At 44.2% G+C, this 12,461-nt stretch overlaps 1 protein-coding gene across 5 annotated transcripts; it reads left to right on the plus strand.

The window, feature by feature from the left end:
• The first annotated feature begins 1,362 nt into the window (after positions 1-1,362).
• Positions 1,363-5,410, plus strand: LOC104691299 (TLR adapter interacting with SLC15A4 on the lysosome-like). Of its 5 annotated transcripts, none has more exons than XM_019287711.3 (3): positions 1,363-2,309; positions 3,540-3,655; positions 3,822-5,410. In XM_019287711.3, exon 3 carries the CDS (start codon positions 3,873-3,875, stop codon positions 4,797-4,799), a length of 927 nt encoding a protein of 308 aa, XP_019143256.1. In that variant the 5' UTR covers positions 1,363-2,309; positions 3,540-3,655; positions 3,822-3,872; the 3' UTR covers positions 4,800-5,410. The 5 variants fall into 5 exon arrangements, with proteins under 5 accessions (XP_019143256.1, XP_019143258.1, XP_010401043.1 ...); XM_019287713.3 differs by having other exon boundaries at positions 1,363-2,228; XM_010402741.4 differs by having other exon boundaries at positions 1,363-3,655.
• The last annotated feature ends 7,051 nt before the right edge of the window (positions 5,411-12,461 follow it).

Genomic DNA, 12,461 nt, shown 5'->3' on the forward strand with positions numbered 1-12,461 from the left:
TGGCGCCCGGGCCCCGCTGCGCCGCCGCCACGCGCCGTTGCTGTGGCAACCAGCAGCCACTCAGCGGCCGAGGCGGGCCCTCCTCGCTTTTCTATTGGGCGATGCCGCTGTCAGTCAGCGCTAAGCCCCGCCCCGCACCGGCCTAAGCCGTGCCGGCTGAGGGCGGCCGACTGAGTTCAGTGTGGCGGTCCTGTGGAGCGGGGGTGGTGTTGGGCTGTTCGGGTGAAATTCCCTTTGGAATGGAGAATAAAGGGCTCGCAACAGCTGTGCTTAGGGAAAAATCCCCAACATAAAACGTTTCGAATCAGCTAATATCTATTTCATGTTTACGTGCATGCAATACTCAGCCTGTGCTGAAAGAAGGGTCTCTACGTGCAGTCACAGTTCCTATAACATCATTTAGTGTGGTAGCATTTATTTTTTCCATATACGAATGGTACTGTGAGAGTAATTTTTAATTCTTTTTCAATATATATTCGTCTCTAAATTCTGACATCCTTGCCTTGCTGTTTGTCCTCACTGCAGACTGTGCTCAGCTTCTGAAATAACTTTGGTTCTATCTCATTCTGACTTTTATTTTTGTAAATAAAAGGGAATTTCTTTTTGGTAAGATCTTATTGAGAGAATACATTGATTTCCATGGGTATTGATACATTTAACACCTGAATCCCAGATTGGTTTGTCACCATGGGCAGGGACATCTTCCACAGATCAGCTTGCTGGGTATGCAATGGAAATTGACTTGGTTTTAATCACTCCACACAAATTACCTGACTTGATTTTTTCCTCTCTCTCTCTGTTACTTTTGTGTTTTGTTGAAACAGCTGCACAAGAATTCCAGCTGCAGCTGGCACTAATTACAAGCCTGGCGAGGTTTAAAACTACTTGGAATTTGATCCATCCTGGTTCCTGCCCGCCAGGACTGTGGGCAGTGATTCTGCTGGAGTCCCAGCCACACTTTCTGTACAGAAATTGCTCATATAAGTTTACTAAAAATCAGATAATTTTGAACAGCTTTTAAACATTAAATGAGTTTTATATAAATTTGGTGGGAGTAAAAATAGCTTTCATTTTGCCTCCATTAAAACTGAAGTCTTCTGTGAAGTACGGGTGAAAAGAAGGGAAGAGGGGTAATTTTACAGACTTCATTGAACCTGTATGGCCAGAATTACTCCAAACCTACTTTCTAAGGCACAGCATGAGTTCCCTCTGGCAGGGGGCAGGGTCAGATTAGATATTAGGAAGAAATTCTTCCCTGCGAGGGTGGGGAGGCCCTGGCACAGGGTGCCCAGAGAAGCTGTAGCTGCCCCTGGATCCCTGGCAGTGTCCAAGGCCAGGCTGGACAGGGCTTGGAGCAACCTGGGCTAGTGGGAGGCATCCCTGCCCATGGCAGGGGGTGGCACTGGATGAACATTTGTGTCTTGCTCCTGTCATTAAACAGTGTCTTTTTAGAATCCTTTATCTAGTACTTAGATGAGATTCAGCTTCTTATGTATTGGGGGTTTTTATCTTCTGGGAAAAGGAAAGTTAGAAAAGGCTTCAACAGAAGACTCCTCAGACTGTCTGTGGTTTGGACCCTGTGCTGAGGGGTGGGGTGGCTCAGTGCATAAACTTGGCTTCAGCTAGAAGAGGACACCTAAAACCACCATGGGAACACCTGGGACGTGCCAGAGGTAATTTCTGAGCCCCAAAAAAGTGGTTTTGGTCAACGAGCAACACGATTGCGCAGAGCTGTCCATTGGCTGCTGCTTTCAGATTGGCACATTGTCATGTTTGCATTTTATAGACACAGGGTATTTAATCAAAAAACGGATGGAAGGAAGTTGCCAACTTCTTTCCTATCAGTGGCACATCACAAGACTCTAAATTTAGCTGTGTGTTTCCAGAGGGGAAGTGGTGTAAGTCCACAAGTCAGCTGAGCAGCACCGAGCTCCTGCCGATGGAAGTGGAATTTGGTTCTGATTTTGTTCCGCCCAGCACAGCCCTGACCCTCTGCTCCTCCCCGTGCCCTGCTCTGGCAGTCAGCAGCTCCTCGGCACCGTACTGTGGTCAGAAACATCTCAATTCATTTTCAGACATCCTCTTTTAGACTTAGCCCTTGCTTTGTGTTCAAAAACCGCACCCTTTCCCAGTGGGGTCACTTCTGTTTTATGAGGAAAAAGAGCCGGGGAACTACATCATGAGTGCGTCAGACTTTTTCTGCAAGGACAGCAGTGAGGAAAGAGTGTGTAAGTATCTGCCCTCTCCCAGCAGCTGTAGCAGGAGAGCTCTGGGCTCGGGGAAATCCTCCTCGGACCCGACTGGGCTTGGTAAGTTGGGCTTTTTGTGCCTTTCTCTTTTCCTTATACTTTGTTCCAGAACGCGGGAACCACTTACTTTATTTGGAGGGGATCCGTTTTTCCAAGATTACCATATTTTAGCTCTTCACAAGCACTTTCAAAGCAATAAACCAAAATTTATCAGCAGGGAAGGAGCTGGGTACCTTGAGCTCCTACAGACCAGGATAAGGACCTGGTTACCCACATCCTACAAGGCACACAGCATTCCAAGTTCCATCGACCTTTAGCAAGATTTGGACTGCCAAGTATTCGTCTTTTTTTGGAGATTGGTTTATCAAGTCCCTGAAGTGCTGAAGAAAGTGTTGCCCTGCTTTTTGCATATGTAAATAACTCTGTAGATAACCAGGTCTCCTGCCTTTCCTGCCTGTTTTGGCCTCAAAATTCCAATATTACTTTCAGCTTCAGGGAGGGAACAATAAAAAACCCCAAAATAAAGAACCCCACAAAAATAAAAAATCAAACAGTTGTGCTGTACTAACGTGTAAATTTCAGGGGGAAGGTGAAAATTTCTGTCTCGCAAATAACTGAAGTTTTAGAATATCTCCTGGAAGGAGCACTGGGATTGAAAAGTGACCCAGTGTAGCGAGTTTCAAACATACCAGGGTGTACAGGCATGGTGAAAAGTGTTGAGCCACAAGCACCCTTTGGGTATGTGGATACTTTGATTATGAGAGATTAAAAGGATATTTGAAGAACTGAATGATTTTCTTAGGTTCATGTTTCCCATTCCTCCATAAAAGCAGCGGTGATGATCTCTTCAGGGAGTTCAGGTCGGACGCTCAGTGTGAAGATTCCCATTGATTTTAACAGTCAATGAATTGGAAAGGAATGATAAGGAATCATTAAATGTAGTAAATTATTTTGAGCCACTTATCTCTTCACTATTATCACTGTTGGGGAAGGCAAATTAACTATTTATGTCTTTTAAGTTCATCATTAAGAGGGACTCCAAATACATTTGATCTGCATTTTGAATACAGTTTTATTATACTTGCAGAACTCTCAGTATCTTTTGAAGCTCCTTGGCACCTCACAGGAGGGCTCAAGTCAGAAACAACCTCTAAATATGAATTTAATCTTTATTTCTTTTCTATGTCACCTCTTTAGCTCTTGGAAATTGTTGTCTTCTAATGGAAAACATTGATTGATTACTGATGGTATTGATACTGACAAGTAAAATGATTTTGCTGATTTTTACAGCTTATAAAGTACAATCTGTCCCAAGTAGCCATGATGCAGAAGAGACCTGGGATGTTACAGATGAAGCAGCTGATTAATGCCCTCCCTGTATCTTCAGAATGATTTTTGTGGACATGGTAAAGAGGAAAAGCATGCAGTTTACTGTTTGCTAAAAATAAATGCTTGAGAGGGAAAGAAAAATCACTGTCTTTGTGAGAAGTGCATTGTTCATTGATAATAATAATAGTAATAAGAATATAATTATTATATAATAGTTGTTGTTGTATTGTGCCTGTCTTTCAGTCCTGGGGCTCCATGGAACTCTGGTGATCCCTGTTGCTCACACTTGTCACCATGCTGGCAGAAGGCATCCTAACGAGGCTCATCTATAAAGAAAGCTGTCATCCAGATAAGCCTTGCAAATCTCCTGCATCCCAAAAGGCTAAAGAGGGAATCTGGAGACAGAAACTCGTAGACATCCCAAAAATTAAAGGCTTTGCTGATGGATGTGAGAAGCAGGGGGAGCTCTCTGCCAGAAGCAGCAAAGTGGAAGCCGGGAATGGCCCTCGATGGGGATCCATAGAAAAGGAGCCCTCAAAAGGTCAGGAAATGCTGGCTAAAGGAACTGCATCCCCAGCTTTACATATCCCCAAGAGAGGAGGAAGCCTAGACCGGGTGGATTTGTACAGATCCTGGCCATGCAACAGCATTTACCAGAACTATCCTGACCTGCAGATCGGGGGGGATTGTGTGGGGGGCCACACGTGTGACTCCGGCTGTGTCCTGGACCATGTGTGGGATGAACTTCCCGACGGCCCCGTCCTGCTCTCCATAGATATTCCCCTAGGTCAGTCCCCCATTCCGTGTGAGCATCCCAAAAATCCCAGTGTGATGTCCCTGCCTGGAGATGAAGCTGGAGAAAGGAGCATTGTGCTCAGTGAGGAGCCTCTTTCCAACTCCACACTCAACAAGTACATGGAAGCCAAAGTGGCAGAGCTCTACAAACAGTTTTTTGAAGAAAGCCTGGCCAGATGTGGTTCCATAACAAACCTCCTCGCTGGCAGCTGGATAAGGAACAGCGTGGACCAGATAAGTGTTCAGATCTCCCAGGAGCCGAACATAGAAACATCCAAAGCCAGAGGAGCCCTCTTGCACTCGTTGGCTTTGTTCAGCTCCCTCAACGCTCCCAACAGGAACAGCTCTGAGTTCAGCACGCCAAACCTCCAAATCTCCAACATAGTGGGTGCAAAATGGAGCTGCAGGATGGAATTCACATCCTGACTGAGCTGCTGAGCTCAGGAGAGGGATGGGATTCGGGTGTGAATGTTTCACTCCAAGGATTAGGTTGGGAAATGGGAACATTTACACACTACACTTGTTGTAATTAATATTTTAAGGCTTAAACCCCTTTGGTAGCAAGGGAAGTAAAGGTCACTGTTTTCCATTTTCTAATGGAGAATTTGAAATTAATTTCTCTCCAAAATACTGGTTAATTGTGTTTCTATAATATATATATAATCATAGAACTGTTGGAAATGAGCACTGAGATCATCAAGTCCAACCATTAGCCCAGCGCCACTAAACCAAGTGCCACATCCACATGTGAAAGCATTTAATTTTCTGCAAAATCAGCAAGCAAAGATGACTGCAGCATTCCTGAAAAAGTAGTGCAAGATTCCTGCATCTGCATTTGGAAATTTAAGTGCAGATTTTGGTATGGAAATACTGTTGTTTAGCTTTCAAACACATTTTCTCCCCTTGCTCTTGCTTCTCAGAAAATATTTCAGCTGGAAATTACTCATTATGTCATCACTGTAAAATGATAGATGAATTGGACTGTTACCTGCTCTGCAGAAGTTTTTTCTAATAAAGTTTTTTTGTTGGGTGTTCTTGCTTGTGGTTGGTTTTTTGGGGTTTTTTTTTTTTTTGTTTTAATCCAGTACCTTTATTTCTTGGACATTTCTTAAAATCATCTCTGAGCTGAAAGGAAGTATCAGTAGGATTGAGAAGAAGCTGCTCCTGAGGGAGAAGTGATCTGAGTGGGCAAAGTAAAGACTTCTCTGTCCTGATTAAAATGACGGTAAGATAATTCCTGATAAGGAAATAAATTAATAAAATCAGACTTATACACATCCAAGACCTAACTGGTCATTGCCTGATCCATAATTCCCACTGACCTTGGTGCAAGGAATATAAGCAATACTGAATCCTGTCCTTGCTTTCTAGGAGCATGAGAGGAAAAGGAGGATTTGCTTCCCTATGCATTGCCCTGATTCCATGTGTGTCTCATTAATCCCCTTCTCAGCGGTCAAAATCAAGCCAGGAGTCCTTTGGAAGAAGCCAAATGACTTCATTAAATTCCAGAGGAGTCCAGGGTGGGCAGAGCTCTCCAGATTTCCTTGGTGGAGGTGCAGAGAATGAGTTAACAGAGGGTGAGAGGGAAATATTCCAGAGGGCATCAATAGCCAAAGGGTTTGCAATTAATCCATGGCAAGAAGTGCTCTGTGGCATTTGTGCTGCCATGCCCCAGCCCTTGGTTCCCCCTGGGATCTATTTATAGTTCAGGCCGAAATCTGGAAAGAAGTTAATTGCACACGGTTCTTCCTCAGGAAATGAGGAAGTCGGAGGTTAAATCTGAGCTCCAGACTCCGGTGGTTTTCAGTCCTTCCCAGCGCTGAGGAATGCGTTGGAGGAGCCCCTCTCTGCTGTGCTGCTCACCTCAGTCCCAGCCCCAGGGATTGGAGTCAGCGGATCAGCAGCAGCTGCTGCCGTGGGAGAATCCCTGATGGATCTGCTTCTCTATCCCCATGACAGAAATGGAGTGGCAGAGGAGAAAACACATAAATAATGGGAGTTTGGCACAACCTGAGGTTATTGGCAAGTTGTGTTCATCCCATCCCTTCTCAGGCCTGGTTTCAGAGCTCATTTTTTAATTAGTTTTTTTACATATGTGGATAATTTTAGCTGGAATGAAAATAAAACCACGCAACAGCAGTGTTTTGAGGAAAATGGGTAATTTGAACCACCCCAATGACATGTGTTTTTGCAGCACAAATGAAGGTGCAGATAAATGCACGTGGTTAATGGAAAGTAGAGTGTGTTTTGTTATTGATTTTATGTAGTTTTGCCCATGGAAAAATATTGTCCATGTTCTGCCCCCCCCAGCATTTGTTATTCAGGTTTAATCCAGAATTTAGGTAACTTCTCAAAATTAATTTCTCTCTGTAGGAAGAAAGATGTTGCTGCAGAATACATTTTAGGGGCAAAATCTGGGAATTTCTAAAAAGATGAGACAAACACATTTATTACTCACTTAAATACTATTTTAATTTCAATTCTATTTTAATTGACATGTTGCAATCCATGACCTGCTTTGGATCTATTTATATTTGGAAGATGCTGAGTCCCATTTTGTGTTTGAGTAAAGCTCCATCAGCTGCACTGGACCTGTGCCAGTTTTCCCTAGCAGGAAAAATGCCTCGGTGAACCCAAATTCCGTGGGGAAAATCCCTGGAAAGGTGCTTTTCCAGCCCGCTGAAGGGCAGCAGCTGGATTTCATTACAAAGGAAAGCAGTGCCATATTTTACAGGGCAGACATCCACGGCCAGATTCTGCCTGGAGTTGATTTTTATCCACATGCCAGAAAATCGATGTTGGAGGAGAAATGCTGGCAGGGAGTTTTTACCTTCATATCCAACTCTCATTCTGTGTTCCCACAGAGGAATAGTCACCAGGTCCTGGGACCCAGACCCTGTAGAAAGCTGAACTCTAGTTAAATTCCCCCAATCCTTTGGTCAGGATGTTCCCCAGTCTGCCTCAGCTGTGGGAATTAAGCCCCTCTAGAAGGTGACTTCATCTGCCTAGAGGATAATTGGGATTTTTACACATTAACAATCTTTCTGAGATTTATTAAATAGTCAGATGGTGATATCTAGTGGTGGTTTCGTTTAGTACCTTCCAGGTCAGGATTTCCAGAGCTTTACAACCATTTTGCAATGAAATCTTAAAGTCTGTCTTTCTCTGGAGGGAGGATTATTTCCCGTGAAAAGGATGCCCAGGTGTGCAGAACGACCACTTCCATCAATTAATGTTCTATTCAAGTTAAAATATAGAAGGTTTTAAAACCTGGAAGGCCAAACCCTTCCCTTTGGGACTGAAAAATCTGACAATCAGAAAAATCTCTAACACTAAATACCTGTATTTTTCATTCATCTCTCTTTTAAACAGGAAAATGCCATTTGCTTGTTGAGCAAATGAGACTAAATCTGAGTGGCTTATTTTTTCACCCAAAATGTAAAATACTAATCTGCTTTTCATGGGCTGAAATCTACTTTTTAGCAGTGTTCTTTCTTTCTCTCCGCTAATTTATACATGGCATAGAAAAACTGATTTTTTCTCTCTGTTTTGCCCGTTTTACATAGAGATTTCAAAAATCCAGACACTCGATTGTAATTAACCTAATTTTCTTTTTCTTTACCAGAAGATCCTCACCACTTAATCCTTGCCTGCTTTTCCTTTGAATTCATTTATTTGTGGTAATCCCATCAATCTGTTGGGAATATAAATCACTTGTGAGGGTCAGTGGTTGTTTGGTAAATGAGTGCCCAGGTGCTAATGAACCTTCCACTCCCACGTCCACCATCCTGGCTGCCTTCTGTGGGGAAATAAAAGGGTTTAGTATGGCGCTGTGACCCCCAGGAGGTTGAAGACCTTCCTTTTCCCATCCTGATCCTTGTAGGGGTTGTGGATATTCCCCCTTACTTGTGGGCCGTGCTCTTGGGAAGGCAGGAAATCTGGAGGAATATTTGCTACACTGGAGCAAAGCAGGGGCAGATTTGTCTCTGGAGCTGAATTACTGAAACTTGCACAGAATGTGTGGGGAGTCCCGTGTGGTCTGTGTCCATCAGGGCTTTGTTTTCCTTGGGATGTGTGTTTGGGGCTCTCTTTGGAGGAGAAAGTTTGTTGCTATTTTTGCAACCTTTAAACTGCAGTGCCTTGGGAGCAACGTGGCATCTCACCACTTTTCCTGGGGCTTTATTTGGTGGTGTTTTCAAAAGAAACGTGAGCAAGGAGCTGAGGAGCTTCCCCTGGAGAAGGGAAACTGTGGGATCCTGCGGAGCTAGAACTAAAACCAGCCCCAGAAGAAGAGCTGAGACTTGCAGGGGTTTTCTGTGTCCCACCACTGCTGCTCCTCCTTGAGAGTAAGTGGGAACAGCATCTTTCCTAAATACAGCTTTAGTTGGGTAAAGCTGAAATACAGGCTCTGGACTCTGTGAAACTCTTTGGGAATATCAACTCTATTATGGAGCCAGGCTGGGAGAGCTGGGGGGGCTCTGGAGATGAGAAGGCTCTGGGGAGGGTTTAGAGCCCCTTCCAGCCCCTGAAGGGGCTCCAGGAGAGCTGGAGAGAAATTTGGGACAAGAGATGGAGGGACAGAACAAGGGGGAATGGCTTCCCACTGCCAGAGGGCAGGGAGAGATGGGATATTGGGAAGGAATTCCTGGCTGTGAGGGTGGGGAGGCCCTGGCACAGGGTGCCCAGAGAGGATGTGGCTGCCCCATCCCTGGAAGTGTCCAAGGGCAGGCTTGGAGCAACCTGGGCTAGTGGAAGGTGTCCCTGACAATGGCAGGGCGTGGCACTGGATGATTTTTTTAAGGTCTCTTCCAACCCAAACCAGTCTGTCATCCCATGATTTTTTTAGCCTTTCTCCCCATGCTGGTACAAGGAGGGTTTTCCTGCCTCTCACTCCTGTGTTGGGAGACAGAGGCTTTGCTTTCCTGGGCTCTCATTTGCTATTTAGGGATCCTTGTTCCCCTCAAGTATGTTTCTACTTTTGTGCAATCATACAATTTCTTAATCTGCTGTGTTGCTGTTTTTTGTTCTCATTCCCCATCTGTAGTGATTACACACTTCTGCTTTCTGTTGCCAAATTTGTAATGCCCACAGACCATTTATTCCCTTGCTCTATTGCTGAGGTGTACGATGTTGATATTTCAATAATCAATTACTAATCTGAGAGGTAACAAAAGTTAACAAGGATGAGTGAGAGAACACCCAGACCTGCTCTCACTTTTTTTTTTTTTTTTTATTTTAAGCTGAGTTGGCTCTTTGTTTCAAATGAGTGGGATTTGTGAACGTAATGGAATAGGGAAGAGAACTACACACTAATTGCCTGAAATTCTTGCCTTGAAGTTTTAAATGAACAAATTTTGTTCCTCTCTCCTGGTAGTTGAATTACAAGACGACGCTTTCCTGGAATAGAAAGCAGAAATCATCATGTTGCACATGTTAAATTTGTACAAATCAGAGTGTGAAATGCTGTGTGTGGATATTGGTGCTGGTGGTGTTTGCATTCTGGGAAAGGCCACGGGCACAGCTCCCTTTCCCTTTGCTCTCCAGGCTCTGCTCCAGCCATCCAACAGCAAGGACAGGTCACTGATCCCAGGCAAATGGCTTGGGGGCAGCTTTATTGAATATTTTATATAACAAAGACATCCTTGGGAATAGCCACCTGCTGATGTTTATTCCATGGAGAGAAACCAAAGGGTGCATCCAGCAGGTAAAAATCTTCAGGGAAAGCGTGGATTTCTCCTGACAATGTGTGGGACCAGGATGTGGTGCCCTGAGGGCAGCCAATAAATGGGAACTGATCTGCACACTGAGATGAAATCCATGCATTAAATATCCAAGATATCACTAGTTAGGAGGCAGAATGTGCTCACACCTCTGCTGAGATGTATCCTTTTAACTTGTTCCTTATCAATATTCCAGCTGCTTAATGTACTTGTGTTGGAATTCTCCTTAAACCCAGATTTTTGACTGGAATCACTGATGTTATATCAATCCTCAGCCTGCCTGGGCTCTGGGTGCCCACGAGGCTCCCCAGTTCCCTGCAGCACCAGGTTATTTCTGTGTCCCCGTGGCCTGTGATGTGCTGACAAACCCCGCGTGATGGCTTGGGGTTTTCCAGGGTTTCCTGTTCCTGCTGCCCGCAATAGCTGCGGGTGGGATCCTTCCCAGAAGGGGAAGTGGGATGAGTGGTTTGGAGGTTTTCAGGGTAAGCTGAAAACAAAAGGTTTACTTCTAAAAAGGGACCAAGAAAAAGAAAAAGCGGTAACACTAAAACATCACCTGGGTGCTCCCAAATATTGTCTGGCTGATCTCTGTCCCAGAGTTCAGCATGGAGCACTGAAGGCTTTCCCTAGGGAAAGCCAAGAGCTCCCTCACGGATAATCCACCATGGTACTTGTGGGGCTGCCTGTGGTCAGGAGGTGAGTGTTCCCTGGGGAAAAAGGTGCGGAAATGTCACATTTTTATTGCAGGAGCCTGAATTTTGGTCACTGGTATCACATCCCACAATAACTGTTCTTCTCCCAGTCTTCCTCATCCTACCAGGAGCAAGGTGCCTGTCAGCACAATTGTGGAGATCAAAATCCAGCCTGGAGACCAAAAAATGTGGGCAAGAGCATTACATTAGGGAAAAAATGAAAGCCTGTCCATAGACATCAGATCAAATGGTGCTCACATGAAAAAGTGGATCAATAATATCAATAGCCATTACCAGAGGAACAGCACGAATCCTGTTGTAATAGAACTTTGGGAAAACATTTTGTCTTTGGCTTTTGGCTTATTCATAGCTACTATATAATGAACTTGATGATCTTAGAGGTCTTTTCCAACCTTAATGATTCTCTGATTTTATAAGGCTTTTTCTTTGAAAAACAGCATATTTTAAAATTATCTTCCCTGCTGACCTTCCTCTAATTCTGTCTCAGCTCTGTTGTTTTTTTTTTTTTTTCTGGTTTCATTATTAAATAAATATAGATTCTACACACAAAACCAGTTTCCAGGATGCTGCTGAGCTCCCTAATGCAAGGCTTTTTTTCCCCTTCCAATATGCAAATATTTCATTTTTGACTTAAGGAAAATGTAGGTGAGCATTAACTTTCTTGCTTTTTTTTCCTGAGAATAGCAAAAGACAAAATAGATCATTTGGGGATGGAGGGGAATGGGGGGTTGGCAGAACTCCTTTTCCATGCTGCCAAATGGAACAAGTCCTCAAACTCTTAACATCAAATATTTCAACAGAAAGAGGAAATAGGATGGCTTGGGATGTGAGCCCAGGCTCAGAGCTGCTTCCATTGCTCTTCCTCTGGCTAAATAATTTCTTAATTATTTCTTAATTGCTGTTAAGAGTACTGTTCTCCCGTCTTGAGAGTAATGAGTGATTTCTTGTTAGATACTAGGAAGAAATTCTTCCCTGTGAGTGTGGGGAGGCCCTGGCACAGGTTTTCCGGAGAAGCTGTGGCTGCCCCATCCCTGGAAGTGTCCAAGGCCAAGGCTGGATGGAGCTTGGAGCAACCTGGGATCGTTGGATGTGTCCCATGGAGAGTGGGTTGGAATGAGATGAGTTTTAAGGTCTCTTCCAATCCAAACCATTGCATTATTCCATGAAATTCAAATGAACCCTGGTAAAGCAGAAAGCAGTCGCTCCTCGAGTGTATTGCTGCATCCCTCCTGTCTTCCAAAATTTATGCCCCTCTTGCCTTACAAATGGGATGAGGAAGAGGGAACTCATGTGGTACTGAGGCCCAGGATCTGTGTCCTGGGCCTCCACAGCTCGGAAGTGGGTCACCAGCCTGTCACTGGCACTTGATTTTGGTGTCACTTAGGCGGCTGAAGGGAACAAATAGGCCATCGATCCGTCTGGCAGTAGCCCTGGGCCTCAGATTTTAATTACCAGTGTTCTTTGGGCTAAATATGTGTCTCTTGAAACATCATCAACCTAAATGAAGCTTCACAATGGAGGAATTTGACCCAATACATTTTTTTTTCTGTGTTATTAAAATCGGTTAAACACTGTTGCAGCTACCTTTATTTTTCAATTTTTCCAACTATTCTGAGCAACTCGGGTTTTGATGCTGTTTTCAAGAAAGATGAAGA

The sequence above is a fragment of the Corvus cornix genome, chromosome 4A, assembly GCF_000738735.6.
Source record: "Corvus cornix cornix isolate S_Up_H32 chromosome 4A, ASM73873v5, whole genome shotgun sequence".
Classification (NCBI taxonomy): domain Eukaryota; kingdom Metazoa; phylum Chordata; class Aves; order Passeriformes; family Corvidae; genus Corvus; species Corvus cornix.